General features: G+C 40.4%; 1 protein-coding gene across 9 annotated transcripts in view; it reads left to right on the forward strand.

Moving 5' to 3' along the window:
• The window catches only part of CLUAP1 (clusterin associated protein 1), a 42716-nt gene that overhangs the window by 11720 nt on the left and 15551 nt on the right, over nt 1-15445 (forward strand). For 6 of the 9 annotated variants that reach the window (XM_032606215.1, XM_032606208.1, XM_032606212.1 and 3 more), the window contains 4 exons: nt 3289-3422; nt 10599-10740; nt 12844-12916; nt 13786-13863. In XM_032606215.1, coding sequence (XP_032462106.1) covers nt 3289-3422; nt 10599-10740; nt 12844-12916; nt 13786-13863 — 427 coding nt within the window. The remainder of the gene's footprint in view (nt 1-3288; nt 3423-10598; nt 10741-12843; nt 12917-13785; nt 13864-15445) is intronic. The other 3 variants (XM_032606214.1, XM_032606213.1, XM_032606216.1) reach the window with 1 other exon arrangement.

The raw sequence follows: 15445 nt of genomic DNA on the forward strand, positions 1-15445 counted from the left end.
CTCAACCACTGCGCCACCAGGGAAGCCCCCCTCTGTGTGATTTTAGGCAAGTTACTTAACTTCTTTGTGCCTTACTTTCCGCATCTATAAAATGGGAGGAATGGCAAATGCCCACCACATAGGGTCCTTGTGAGCATTCATTATGACAGTGCGTGGCACATAGTAGATATTCAGTCGTTATTAGAGATTCATTTTATTCAGTAGACACAGACAGGGGGGCCTTATGTAAATTAGGAATAGTTATAAAACAAGAATTTGCTGTGAGTTGTACAAAACTCTTAAGATTGGTTTTTATAGTACTCTTATCATAAAACAGTAATACTCCCTGTGCAGCCCAGCACAGAGAGTCAGAGCCTCAGCAGGGTGAGACGTGCAGGGTAGCCGAGATGGGAGATGGTTACATACAGGCAGGTTGATCAAATAAGTAAATATATTAAAGATAATGGAAGCCAAGGTTCTCACTGTTGGAGAATGGAGTTACAGATATGAAAAGGGAGAAAATTAGATTGAACCCTGAAATAGGAGGTGTTGGTTAAATGCATGCATTTCAATAGGTAGATAGATATAGGAATAAATTTTGTTGTGTGTATGTACGTGTAGCATATGTATGTAGTATATTTATGTACATACACATGTACACCCACATACACATTCATACACTCCTTAGCTCTGAGCATACCTAGCACCCAGATCTTGGCTTCTAAATGCCATTCTCCACTAAAATGAAGCAGGGCTCTTCAGGAGAGATGGCTGATTCCAAAGCTAGGATAAGAAAGTACAAGATCTTATGCCAGAAAGCAAGGAAGTGCTCAAAGAGTGTCAGAAGGACACAGAAGCCAGCTTCCCCTGGCCACACCAGGGACAGGATAAGCATCAAAATGAATGAATTATAGTAATGGATTATAGACCATTGAATGAAATGGGAGATCTTGAGTTCTCACTGATAAATGAATACATTGAAAACTGATGAAGAGCAGGTTTTTCACATAGTTTCAAAGTAGCTCCCTACAAAATACTTATTAATTACAGAGAGGAAAAGAGTAATGTCATAGGAGAAGCCTGACAGACACCCTCTTAATTCAGTGATCAAAGGAATATCACCAGTGATGGAGCAAACCAGAATTATGCCCACCTGATGGGATGCAGGGTTCAGTGATATCTGTGCTATTCCTGCTAGGGGTGTGTATAATCAGACAAAGGCAAATTGAGGGGCATTCTGTAAATTCCCTGGCCCCTACTCTTCAACAGTGAAAAGTTCATGTTCCTGTCATGAACATCCAGGAGAGGTTGAGGAGCCATTCCAGACTGAAGGAGGCTAAGGAGACCTGATGACTGAATGACAGCGGTCACTCCCATCTGCTGTTAAGAACTTCATGGGGACAGTGGGTCTGAGGGTTGGGTGGGGGTGGTGCGTCAAGAGTTCATTTCCTGTCTTGATGATTGTGTTGTGGTTATTTAGGAGAAAGGCCTTATTTGCAGGAAATACACATTAAAATATTTAGAAGTGATGGAGCATCAGGTCAGCAGCTCATTCTCACCTAGGTTAGGAAAAAATGTTTTGTATTATACTTCAGCTGTTTGTAAGTTCCTGATTGTTTCTAAATTAAAAAAAAAAAAACTAATGATAATACTTGTGTGCTTGTCAGTGTTCTGGCTGAATCAGGTTAGCATGGCATGAATGTGCCTTTAGCACTAAGTCAGTATTAAAAATGGAACAACCAAACGAGGGCACAGTTCATTTCTTGGTGAACACCTCTTAAGATATCTTTTCGTTGCTGGAAAATATACATGATATTTGATAATTCTAAAAACAAAAGCGAAACAACAACATGGATACTTAAAAGGGGTTATGAAATATAGGCCATTTATTTCAGAAAGCTAGAGAAAATTTTTTGTGTTTATTACATTTGTCTTTTTTGAGGAACAGAACCTTTTTAAAAATCTTTATTTTTGAGGTCAGATAGATTCACTAGGTTTTAATCTGACTTTGATTCAGAGAAATAGTTGCCATCAACCTGAGTTGTCTGTTCGGAAAGGAGACCCACCTTGTCTTCTTCTGAGAGTGAACTCACATCTCTGCTGTGGTTTTTAAAGTACTTGCAGCAAATCAGTGGTTAGTGATATGATTAATCTTCATGAAAGCATCTTCGAAATGGTTAGTGTACTTAGACAAAAAAAATTAAGCCATAAAGTGTTGATAAAAGTGACTGCTTCCAAATATGCACTGTCTCTGAGAGTCGTGGAGCGTGTCTGGGCTCCTTAGCTGATTTCTTTGTGGACCGCATAGTGTTTCAGAGGCCTGCAGGTAAACAGTCAGTAAACCTTCATGGGGCTACACATGTGTAAAGTCCTGGAGGGGAGGACCCCACCTTGGCCATCTGGAACTTAACAGCAGAGTTGGATAGTCCCAGCCTGGGGGCGCGGGGAGCAGTTCTACACTTGGCTGGTTGAGTTGCAGATGTCATTCCTAGGGCAGCAGATTGCAGCTCTGAGCCACAGGCTTTGACCTGGCCCTCTTCCCAGACAACACGAGTGTGAAGACAGTGCATTTACTCAGACTAGCCCTGCCTCAGATGAACTTGCTCTTATGGGAGGATGGGGAGGCCTGTGGTTTTTGCCAGAGATCTCTCTTTCCCTTCACGCTGCCTTCTTGCTCAGGGGCCTGTGCCACACTGCTGCCCAGGCTCCCTCCCCAAGGCTGGGTCACACCGGAACCACCCAGGGAGCCACTTTCTCCTAATGGAGTGGTTTCTCTGTTTAGTTCAGTCTGCGGTTCAGCTGCCTGGGAAGGGGAGAGGAACCTTCTCTCAGTCCCAGCAGGCAGCGCATTAGAGCTGGGACCAGGCGGCATTTCTTTTTGTTCCCTTCTAAGTAAAGCTAAGATAAAGCTTGTGTGTGCATGTATTCTATAAGTCAGTTATTTGTAGCTGGGGGGTAGCCTGAACTATGTAAATGAAGGCAAACCAACCCTTCAGAATGAGGTGTAACCATCTAAACAAGTGAGGTGGCAGGAGGTTTTGGGTCCCTCTTTGGAAACACCTTCTCATGGAAAAAAAAAGTAGATGATTCTTTCTAGGCCTATGTGATGTTCCTCCTGGAAATAGTTGGTTAAACGAGTGATGGCTTGGGGGAGGGTTTGCTCTGTTTGCTTCCCCTTATTCAAGGGGGAAAGTGAGGTGTTTAATGAGGTGTTGCTGGGCTTGAGAGGTTGAGAAGTCCTGCTCTTCCAAGAGTCAGGTCGTGGTCCTTATTGGCACATTTGTCTCCTTCATTTCCTGTTAAATGTAGGTGCAGGTTCAGAAGACGAAAGACCTGCTCAATAATGTAGCCTCTGATGAAGCTAACCTAGAAGCCAAAATTGACAAGAGGAAATTAGAGCTGGAAAGAAATCGGAAGCGACTCCAGACTCTGCAGAGTGTCAGGTAGATATGAACACCTGAAGAGTGAGTAGAACGCTGTCTCTGCAAGTTAAAGCAGACTGAGGGAATATATCGTCAGTGGTATTAACCTTTCAAGCAGTGGGAAAAGCCCGGCATAAAGATGTCTCTGCTGCAGACTGTATGTGTGTTTTTAACAGGCACACTGCTAAACTCATTCTCTTTACTGCTTTCAATATGTCTGGAAAACTGCTTAGTTGTTGAACCTCCCTTCTAGCTTTTATAGCTTCTTGGAACGCAAGGCAAAGTAAGTAAATCCAGATGGCGAAAGTTATACAAGGCCTGGCTCCTCAGATCTGTGACTTGCCATAAATTAGGTGGAAACAGAAACATACTCCCATTTCTTGGTTTGAGTAGATTTTACAGTTTATAATTCCTCAGTGGTAATTCATCCTTCCTCTGACTTTCCCTTTCAAGTGTGTGCCTCACATTTTCTTGGAGCCCACACTTGCCCCCACCACACCTCTTTCTTGTGCCCTCCCTTTTTCTCTCACTTTGTACCCTCCTTCCTTTGCTTTGTTTCTGTGTTGCCCTTCCTCCCTTTTCATTCTCCCGTTATTTTTCTCTCTTTACTCCTTCCTTTCTCCAGCTGCTGTATTCGCTCTGAATGTGTCTGCTTTTTGGGGACACGTGCCTGGCCCACACTCTGGCTCCTGTCCTGAGATCTGCAGGAAGGCAGCTCCTGGGGGCAGCAGACAGTAACCGAGGGAGCATCAAGGCTTCCTCTTTGCCAAGGGCAAGCCCACACCCCTTCTGCCTCTGGATCAGGGCCACCAGATAGATTTATCTCATTAAAAACTTCTGCCTTTCAAGCATAAATTCATTTTTGTTAAGCCTCAGATCTTTTGTTTTTTTAATTTATTTTTATTTTTTTTATACAGCAGGTTTGATTAGTCATCAGTTTTATACACATCAGTGTATACATGTCAATCCCAATCGCCCAATTCATCACACCACCATCCCCACCCCGCCACGGCTTTAACCCCTTGGTGTCCATACGTTTGTCCTCTACATCTGTGTCTCAACTTCTGCCCTGCAAACCGGTTCATCTGTACCATTTTTCTAGATTCCACGTACATGCGTTAATATATTTGTTTTTCTCTTTCTGACTTACTTCACTCTGTATGACAGTCTCTAGATCCATCCACATCTCAACAAATGACTGAATTTTGTTCCTTTTTATGGCTGAATTCCATTGTATATATGTACCACAACTTCTTTATCCATTCATCTCTTGATGGGCATTTAGGTTGCTTCCATGACCTGGCTATTGTAAATAGTGCTGCAATGAACATTGGGGTGCATGTGTCTTTTTGAATTATGGTTTCTCTGGGAATATGCCCAGCAGTGGGAGTGCTGGATCATATGGTAATTCTATTTTTACTTTTTTAAGGAACCTCCATACTGTTCTACGTAGTGGCTGTATCAATTTACATTCCCACCAACAGTGCAAGAGGGTTCCCTTTTCTCCACACCCTCTCCAGCATTTCTTTGTAGATTTTCTGTTGATGCCCATTCTAACTGGTGTGAGGTGATACCTCATTGTAGTTTTGATTTGCATTTCTCTAATAATTAGTGATGTTGAGCAGCTTTTCACATGCTCCTTGGCCATCTGTATGTCTTCTTTGGAGAAATGTCTATTTAGGTCTTCTGCCCATTTTTGGATTGTGTTATTTGTTTCTTTAATATTGAGCTGCATGAGCTGTTTATATATTTTGGAGATTAATCCTTTGTTGATTCATTTGCAAATATTTTCTTCCATATTGAGGGTTGTCTTTTCGTCTTGTTTATGGTTTACTTTGCTGTGGAAAAGCTTTTAAGTTTTATTAGGTCCCATTTGTTTATTTTTGTTTTTATTTCCATTACTCTAGGAGGTGGATCAAAAAAGATCTTGCCGTGATTTATGTCAAAGAGTGTTCTTCCTATGTTTTCCTCTAAGAGTTTTATAGTCTCTGGTCTTACATTTAGGTCTCTAATCCTTTTTGAGTTTATTTTTGTGTATGGTGTTAGGGAGTGTTCTAATTTCATTCTTTTACATGTAGCCGTCCAGTTTTCCCAGCACTGCTTATTGAAGAGACTGTCTTTTCTCCATTGTATATCCTTGCCTCCTTTGTCATAGATTAGTTGACCATAGGTGTGTGGGTTTATCTCTGGGCTTTCTGTCCAGTTCCATTGATCTATATTTCTGTTTTTGTGCCAGTACCATATTGTCTTGATTACTGTAGCTTTGTAGTATAGTCTAAAGTCAGGGCGTCTGATGCCTCCAGCTCCGTTTTTTTCCCTCAAGACTGCCTTGGCTATTCGGGGTCTTTTGTGTCTCCATTACAAATTTTAAGGTATTTTGTTCTAGTTCTGTAAAAAATGCCATTGGAAAAAAAAAAAATGCCATTGGTAATTTGATAGGGATTGCATTGAATCTGTAGATTGCTTTGGGTAGTATAGTCATTTTCACAATATTGATTCTTCCAATCCAAGAACATGGTATATCTCTCCATCTGTTGGTATCATCTTTAATTTCTTTCATCAGTGTCTTACAGTTTTCTGCATACAGGTGTTTCGTCTCCCTAGGTAGGTTTATTCCTAGGTATTTTATTCTTTTTGTTGCAGTGGTAAATGGGAGTGTTTCCTTAATTTCTCTTTCAGATTTTTCATCATTAGTGTATAGGAATGCAAAAGATTTCTGTGCATTAATTTTGTATCCTGCAACTTTACCAAATTCATTGATTAGCTCCAGTAGTTTTCTGGTAGCATCTTTAGGATTCTCTATGTATAGTATCATGTCATCTGGAAACAGTGACAGTTTTGCTTCCTCTTTTCCAATTTGTATTCCTTTTATTTCTTTTTCTTCTCTGATTGCCATGGCTAGGACTTCCAAAACTATGTTGAATAATAGTGGTGAGAGTGGACATCCTTGTCTTCTTGTTCCTGATCTTAGAGGAAATGCTTTCGGTTTTCACTATTGAAATGATGTTTGCTGTGGGTTTGTTGTATATGACCTTTTTTATGTTGAGGTAGGTTCCCTCTATGCCCACTTTCTGGAGAGTTTTTTATCATAAATGGGTGTTGAATTTTGTCAAAAGCTTTTTCTGCATCTATTGAGATGATCATATGGTTTTTCTTCTTTAGTTTGTTAATGTGTATCGCATTGATTGATTTGCGTATATTGAGGAATCCTTGTATCCCTGAGATAAATCCCACTTGATCACGGGGTATGATCCTTTTAATGTGTTGTTGGATTCTCTTTGCTAGTATTTTGTTGAGGATTTTTGTATCTATATTCATGAGTGATATTGGGCTGTAATTTTCTCTTTTTGTAGTATCTTTGTCTGGTTTTGGTATCAGGTTGATGGTTGCCTCAGAGAATGAGTTTGGAAGTGTTCCTTACTCTGCAATTTTTTGGAAGAGTTTGAGAAAGATGGGTGTTAGCTCTTCTCTAAATGTTTGATAGAATTCACCTGTGAAGCCATCTGGTCCTGGACTTCTGTTTGTTGGAAGATTTTTAATCACAGGTTCAATTTCGTTACTTGTGATTGGTCTGTTCATATATTCTATTTCTTCCTGGTTCAGTCTTGGAAGGTTATACCTTTCTAAGAATTTGTCCATTTCTTCCAGGTTGTCCATTTTATTGGCGTGGAGTTGCTTGTAGTAGTCTCTTAGGATGCTTTGTATTTCTGTGGTGTCTGTTGTAACTTCTCTTTTTTCATATCTAATTTTATTGATTTGAGTCCTCTCCCTGTTTTTCTTGATGAGTCTGGCTAATCATTTATCAATTTTGTTTATCTTCTCAAAGGACCAGCTTTTAGTTTTATTGATCTTTGCTATTGTTTTCTTTGTTTCTATTTCATTTATTTCTGCTCTGATCTTTATGATTTCTTTCCTTCTGCTAACTTTAGGTTTTGTTTGTTCTTCTTTCTCTAGTTCCTTTAGGTGTAAGGTTAGATTGTTTATTTGAGATGTTTGCTGTTTCTTGAGGTAGGATTGTATAGCTATAAACTTCCCTCTTAGAGCTGCTTATGCTGCATCCCATAGGTTTCGAATTGTCGTGTTTTCATTGTCCTTTGTCTCTAGGTATTTTTGGATTTCCTCTTTGATTTCTTCCGTGATCTCTTGGTTATCTAGTAACGTATTGTTTAGCCTCCATGTGTTTGCGTTTTTTACGTTTTCTTCCCTGTAGTTCATTTCTTTTTTCTTTTTTTTTTTTACAGCTGTTCTAAGGTTTTTTTTTTTTAATTTATTAATTAATTTATTTTTGGCTATGTTGGGTCTTCGTTTCTGTGCGAGGACTTTCTCTAGTTGCGGCAAGTGGGGGCCACTCTTCATCGTGGTATGTGAGCCTGTCACTGTCGCGGCCTCTCTTGTTGTGGAGCACACGCTCCAGATGTACAGTCTCAGTAGTTGTGGCTCATGGGCCCAGTTGCTCCACGGCATGTGGGATCTTCCCAGACCAGGGCTCGAACCCGTGTCCCCTGCATTGGCAGGCAGACTCAACCACTGCGCCAACAGGGAAGCCCCCTGTAATTCATTTCTAATCTCAGAGCGTTGTGGTCAGAAAAGATGCTTGATATTATTTCAATTTTCTTAAATTTACTGAGGCTTGATCTGTGACCCAAGATGTGATCTATCCTGGAGAATGTTCCGTGCATACTTGAGAAGAAAGTGTAATCTGCTGCTTTTGGATGGAATGTCCTATAAATATCAATTAAATCTGTTTGGTCTGTTGTGTCATTGAAAGCTTCTGTTTCCTTATGTATTTTCATTTTGGATGATCTGTCCATTGGTGTGAAGTGTTAAAGTCCCCCACTATAATTGTGGTACTGTCAATTTCGTGTTTTATAGCTGTTAGCAGTTGCCTTATGTATTGAGGTGCTCCTGTGTTGGGTGCATATATATTTATAATTGTTATATCTCCTTCTTGGATTGATCCCTTGATCATTATGTAGTGTCCTTCCTAGTCTCTTGTAACATTCTTTATTTTAAACTATTTTATCTGATATGAGTATTGCTACTCCAGCTTTCTTTTGATTTCCATTTGCATAGAATATCTTTTTCATCCCCTCACTTTCAATGTGTATGTGTCCCTAGGTCTGAAGTGGGTCTCTTGTAGACAGCTTATATGTGGGTCTTGTTTTTGTATCCATTCAGCAAGCCTGTGTCTTTTGGTTGGAGCATTTAATCCATTCACGTTTAAGGTAATTATTGATATGTATGTTCCTATGGCCATTTTCTTAATTGTTTTGCGTTTGTTTTTGTAGGTCCTTTTCTTCTCTTGTGTTTCCCACTTAGAGAAGTTTCTTTAGTGTTTGTTGTAGAGCTGGTTTGGTGGTGCTGAATTCTCTTAGCTTTTGGTTGTCTGTAAAGCTTTTGATTTCTCCATCGAATCTGAATGAGATCCTTGCTGGGTAGAGTAATCTTGGTTGTAGGTTCTTCCCTTTCATCACTTTAAATATGTCATGCCACTCCTTTCTGGCTTGTAGAGTTTCTGCTGAGAAATCAGCTGTTAACCTTATGGGAGTTTTCTTGTATGTTATTTGTCTTTTTTCCCTTGCTGCTTTCAATAATTTTTCTTTGTCTTTAATTTTTGCCAATTTGATTACTGTGTGTCTCAGCGTGTTTCTCCTTAGGTTTGTCCTGTTTGGGACTCGCTGTGCTTCCTGGACTTGTATGGCTATTTCCTTTCCCATGTTAGGGAAGTTTTCGACTATAATCTCTTTAAATATTTCCTCTGGTCCTTTCTCTCTCTCTTCTCCTTCTGGGACCCCTGTAATGCAAATGTTGTTGTGTTTAATGTTGTCCCAGAGGTCTCTTAGGCTGTCTTCATTTCTTTTCATTCTTTTTTCTTTATTCTGTTCCATGGCAGTGAATTCCACCATTCTGTGTTCCAGGTCACTTATCCGTTCTTCTGCCTCAGTTGTTCTGCTATTGATTCCTTCTAGTCTAGTTTTCATTTCAGTTATTGTATTGTTCATCTCTATTTGTTTGTTCTTTAATTCTTCTAGGTCTTTGATAAACATTTCTTGCATCTTCCGATCTTTGCCTCCATTCTTTTTCCGAGGTCCTGGATCATCTTCACTATCATTCTGAAATCTTTTTCTGGAAGGTTGCCTATCTCCACTTCATTTAGTTGTTTTTCTGGGTTTTTCTTGTTCCTTCCTCTGGTACATAGCCCTCTGCCTTTTCATCTTGCCTGTCTTTCTGTGAATGTGATTTTTGTTCCACAAGCCTCAGATCTTTTTAATAGAAAAATTTCTCTGTTTTCCTCTAGTCCAAAAGGTTATAAATTATTTTCTAGTTTGTTTATGTTTTTATTTTTAAAATTTTTGGGGCTGTGCCGTGTGGCATGCGGGATCTTAGTTCCCCGACCCGGGATCAAACCCGTGCCCCCTGCATTGGGAGCTCTTAGTCTTAACCACTGGGCTCAAGGAAGTCCCTATCTGTTTATATTTTTAAAAGAACAAAGTTTTCACTTTAAGATCTATAATAAGAGAAAAAAATTCAACAAACCAATTGAAACAGGTTTTTATGCTGTGGTTTTATTTTTAAGTTTTATATTGTTTAAAAACTTAGCTTTAATTTGTAGCAACCTATATTTCTCTTTTTAGGGGACTGATTAAATTTTGGAACATTCAGACAGAATATTATGCCCAGCTAAGATAATGCATGTATTTAATTTATTGATTTTTAGAGATGTGTATGATGTATGATTATTCTTTAACTCTGTATTGAAATATATGCCATATTGAGTGAGGAAAAAAGACCTCAGAGCTTCATTTGAGATAATATACTTAATGTTTGTTAAAAAGAAATACATTTCTGTATGTATCTATGCATAGAAAAGTCTGGAAGGATGTATGTCAAATATTAAGTGCTAATACCTAGTGATGGGGTTATGAGTAATTTTAATTTTATTCTTAATACTTTCAGGATTATTTCTAGTTTTTACAAAGAGCATGTCTTAATTTTTGATTAAAAGTATCTTCATTTTGTGGGGAGGGAAGAGAAAAGGGGAAATTAGCTTTAGTTACAAGAATGAAGAACCTTCTCTAATTAAAGGCTTTCCAAAGAAAACCAGGATGGAATCTGGAGCTCTGAATACCAATTTCAAACTACTGTATTTTTGTATATTGATTAATCTTTCAGTTTTTATTTCATTTTTTTTTCTAGGCCAGCCTTTATGGATGAATATGAGAAGACTGAGGACGAACTGCAAAAGCAGTATGACATTTATCTAGAGAAATTTCGAAATCTGGCTTATCTGGAACAGCAACTCGAGGATCATCACAGGATGGAGCAAGAGAGGTTTGAGGTGAGTGCTTAGTCCTTCTGTATGACCATTTGTTCTGGTATGTTACTTTGTACTTGTTGACATGCCAGTTTGTAAATATCACTGTGAAAAAAATATCAGGTGAATGTTTTTTCTTCCTGACCAGACTAAGGATTGCTCATGGGATTCTTCTGTTTTTCTGGTTGTGTAGCCTGGGCTCCGAGGTTGTCAAATCTTTGGTAGTAGGTTATCACCAGAGTTTGGTCAGTTAGGACTACAGACAGGGCGGGGACATGACCTGTGCAGTTGGCTACAGCTGCAAGCTTAGAAGGACCTGGGCTTGCTTTAATTCTCTGCTGTCACCGTTTCGAAATTCTTAGTAATTTTTAACTGCATTTTATTTTGCACTGAGTCCCACAAATTATGTAACATGTCTTGTGTACAGATCTTGCTTGGTCAGTTCACTTAAAGATTTTCAAGCTCTGGTTTATTGAATCACCCAGAGTAGCTTTTTAGAAACTACTTTATAAAGAAGAATTGTAGCTTATTGATTATTGTGGGAAATATGTATGACCTATAAACTGACCAGCTGTCTTTCAGGTTCCTTTCATCCCAATATGTAAGGCCATTTAGGAAAGAGTATTTCAGATCCCAGCATCAGTTGATAAGTATGGAATCAGAGCAAAGGAAGTTGGACAAAGTTGCTGTCATTTTGAATTGCCCTTATCCCCTAGGGATATTTCTGCTTAACCCTAAAATAGGCATTTGGAATCTATTTTCACAGTGAAACTGGTCTCCAGTCTCCCTTTCTCATGCTGTCCTTGACAGCTTTTGGTATAAAGGTTATCCTAGCCTTATTACAAACCTGGACATTTGAATTAGGTGATGCTACTTTGTTGCCAAGAGGGCTGGCTGTAACTGACACCTTCATCTGGACATGTTTATCTGGATGAGGAACCTGTTGTCACTCTTGCTGTAAGGCAGAGGCAGGTCATGGAGGAATGGAGGGTCCAGGACAGGCACGTTTTGAGGGCAATGAAAAGACCCTGGAGTTCTGGACATTTTAAACATTGGGTGTCTGGGAAAGAGCAGTAAAGAGACAGTGAAAATAAGCTGATCATTTTGTACTATTGTCTGGGCCACCCCTGGGCTCAGAGAACGTACCAAAGACCGTGCCTCAGGATGCGAGTGGGTGGCCCAGGTTACTTCTGAGGGGCGCCTTCCTGCCTACCCTCCCTTCAGCAAGTACCTACCCTCTTTTTCTTCTGTGCTCGCAGCTACTCCCCATGCTTCTAATACCTGGTCCCTCAAAATATCTCATGCATGAAACAGTGCTTCCTTTTTAACATTTAGAACAACAGCACATTTTTTTTTTTTTTTTTTTTTTTTTTTAACAGCACATTTTTAAAAGCCAATTTCGTCTCCCATTCTCTCTTTTTCTAACTTTTTTTTTTCGGCCGCACCGCATGGCATGCGGGATCTTAGTTCCCCAATCAGGGATGGGACCCGCGCCCTCTGCAGTGGAAGTGCGGAGTCTTAACCACTGAACCACCACAAGGAAGTCCCTCCCATTCTCTTTTTTTGACAATAATTATCAGGGCCACATTTTGTAACCTAACTCAAGTATTAGCTTTTTTTTATACCCTAGGAATTAAAATTAGTATTTCTTTCTTTCTTTTCCTATCGGATCACTCCTACCATTTAGCCCCTTTCAGGGTTAGAATTGTGCAGGGCAGGAAAATGATAAAATTTGTGCTTTATTTTAAGAGCAAGAGGCCCCGTAGTTGATGCATCTGTTCCTGTGTCCACATCCCACACAGGCACACGTGACGGGCATCTTGTTGTGTTGTCAGTTTTCTTCAGAGGCAGTGAGGTGTAGTGGGAGGAGCCTGGCTTTGGGGATCAGTGAGGCCCATTTTGGGCCAGTGGTGTCACTTCTGGGAGCCCCCCTTTTCATCGGGCTGCCAGAGTGATGACGGAGAGGGGGTGTTGAGTTTCTCATGCAGCGTTAGTTCTCTTCCCTTTCCTGTAGTTTAGTCTTTTTTGCTTCTATATCACAAATTTAGCAGTACTTACATGGTAAAGAATAATAAAACAGTCCAGAAAGTGTCATTTCTTCTGGATCTTGTTTTTCCTGCTCCATAGGAAGCTGAAAACACTCTCCGTCTGATGCAGAACAAGCTAAAGGAGGAAGAAAAGCGACTGCTCAAGAGCAGAAGTAAGCCCACACTTTTTAAATGGACGTGCTTACTCTGGACTAGAGTTTTTAGCCTCGGAAAACTTAAACGCATATTTTATTTATTTTCAAAAGGCAATTTTCTCACAACTTTTATATCAGGTACCATTTTAATTCACTTAGGAGCTCAAGAGAATGTTTTAAATTACATAGCATTTAAAGTACATTTGGTTTTCGTGCCAACTGAAATACTGTTTTCCCCTGTTTAAATGATACAATTAGTTTGAGTTGCATATAATTATACAAGAAAATTTGCTCTTAGAGGTCTTGTAGGGTTCCTTATTTTAGGGCAAACTGAGGGAAAGGAAGTATTATGATGCAGTACAAGTGTACTTACTTGAAGGTAGTCCCCCCACTTCACACACACCTGTCATATGTCCCCCAGTAATCCAAAGTCGTTCATCTAGGCTCTCACCTGTAGAGAAATGGGAGTTACCTACTTGTGAGACCTAGATTCTGGGAAGAAATGTTCCCCATGACTGGGTAGCACACTTCATCCATGAACTTCACCAAGGTGTCAAGTCAGCCTTGGGAGCAGTAGCAGCACATGATCTCCATGCGGAATTGATGGCTTTGTCTCACAGAGTTACTTCTCTTGCTTGTTTCTCTTTTCTTGTGATGGTTTTTTCTCTCATGCTTGCGGGAAGTGTGCCTGTCCCAGCAGGTGTGCTCTCTCTCTGTGTTTTCCCTTTGTGTCTCTTGCCTGTCATACTTGTTCTATGCCTCTCTCTCCTGAATGTCAGGAAACTCTGGAAGAAGAGTAGGGACTGCTGTGAAATTCTCTAGGGGCAAGTTTAGAAAATTCCAAGGGCCTCTCTAGCAAAAGCAGCCCCTCACCTTTATGGTTCCAGGTCGGCCAGGAGTGCCTGAAGCAGCCCTAAATGATAAGCCTGCATGGAGTTTATCCTCTTCCGAGAGGCCCAGCACAGGTAAGAGCCCGGTTGGTTGGCTGCATCCTGCTCTGCCCTGGACCAGCACATTAAGATCTTTCTCAGTGATCTTGCTTTATTCTTCTGAACTCATACTTTAATTCTGTGATCCATAGGTTTGGGATCTCATGAAGGACGGAGATTCTCATGAGTATGTGTGATTTAGTTTTTTTGGAAAAATAAGTTCCAGTTTAAACCAACTTAATGAAGGAAAGCTCTTAATTTAGTAATTTTTGAGCAAAGAAGTTAGGAAAATATTTACAAAGGACCATTCTCAGTTCTATTTATCCTAAGCTTCTTAAGATGCCCTGTGCTTCTTTGCTTTTCTGCACACGTGGGAACATTGCCCAGAGTATTGGGATATAAAGGAGGAGAGATATAAAGGAAGACCTTCTGAACTTTTCTCCCATCTGTGAAAGACTCCTCTGAACAGAAAAATCTAATAGTACATAGATGTGAATCAGGGCAAGAATTAGCAAAATCCAAAAGCTGGAAGAGAGCATCTTGTTCAGGCCACTCTGCAGGTAGCTGATTCAACCCAGCAAAGCATTATTGAGTATCTGTTCTGGGTGCTAAGGACATACCAGTGGACAGCAGACAGGGATCCTTGCCTTAAACGATTTGATGTGCTAACGACATGCTGGGGGACAAACAATAAGCAAGCTGTTTGTGGAAGGTGAAAAATGCCATGGGGGAAAACGAGGAGCAGGTAAGGGGCAAAGGGAAGGTGTAATAGAATTGCAGTTTTAAAGAGGAGTCAGGGTAGACCTCACCAGGAGATGCTGTTTAAACAAAGGCTAAATCAGTAGAGCTGGGGAGAAGGGAGCTATCAGATGGGTAAAGTCCCAGCCTTTCTGTGAGAAACTCAGGGAGTTTTGCTGAGTGAGGAAAAGTATGAACACATGGGGCTGGAGCTGAGGCAGATGAGATGAGATGGAAGGTGGGCCGTGTGCTTGAGGGGTTCACATTTGATGGAGACTGTCTTCTCTGTTAAGCAGGAGGTAAAGTCATCTCAGATTTCGCTTTGGGATTTGGAGTAAGAGGTTTGAGGAAGAGAAAGTTTGAGTAATTAGAGATGGGAGAGTGCCATAGGCCCCAGAGATTAAAAAGGCAAAGTGCTCTGTTGGGATGCCCTGTAATAAAAATCAAGAGCGACTCTTCATCTTCCCACCATCCTTTTAAACCTCGTTGCTGGGGGTAAATTTATAACTGTATCCTCGGTAGGATTCAAGCACTGTAGCATTAGGAACTTAAAGAATCCTCTGAATTTATAAAATGACTCAGGAATTTCTAGAAAGCAACTGAGTAACCTTGCTGTGGTTCCATTTTTGTGGTATGGTGGAGAGAAGATGTTCATGCATGTCATGCACATTTACCATGTGCCTACTGTGTGACGGGTGTTGTGCCAGTGCACAGTGATGGCAAAGGTGCTCAGGGATCTCCATGTCTAGAACTGCACCATCGGTACCTGGCCATGAGTTGGTGTTCTTGGAGCACTTGAAACGTGGCTAGTCCGAATCAAGATAATGCTGTTTGTGGAGAATATACACCAGATTTTGAAGACTTACTATAAAAGTAGAGT

The sequence above is a fragment of the Phocoena sinus genome, chromosome 15 (genome assembly GCF_008692025.1).
Source record: "Phocoena sinus isolate mPhoSin1 chromosome 15, mPhoSin1.pri, whole genome shotgun sequence".
Taxonomy (NCBI): domain Eukaryota; kingdom Metazoa; phylum Chordata; class Mammalia; order Artiodactyla; family Phocoenidae; genus Phocoena; species Phocoena sinus.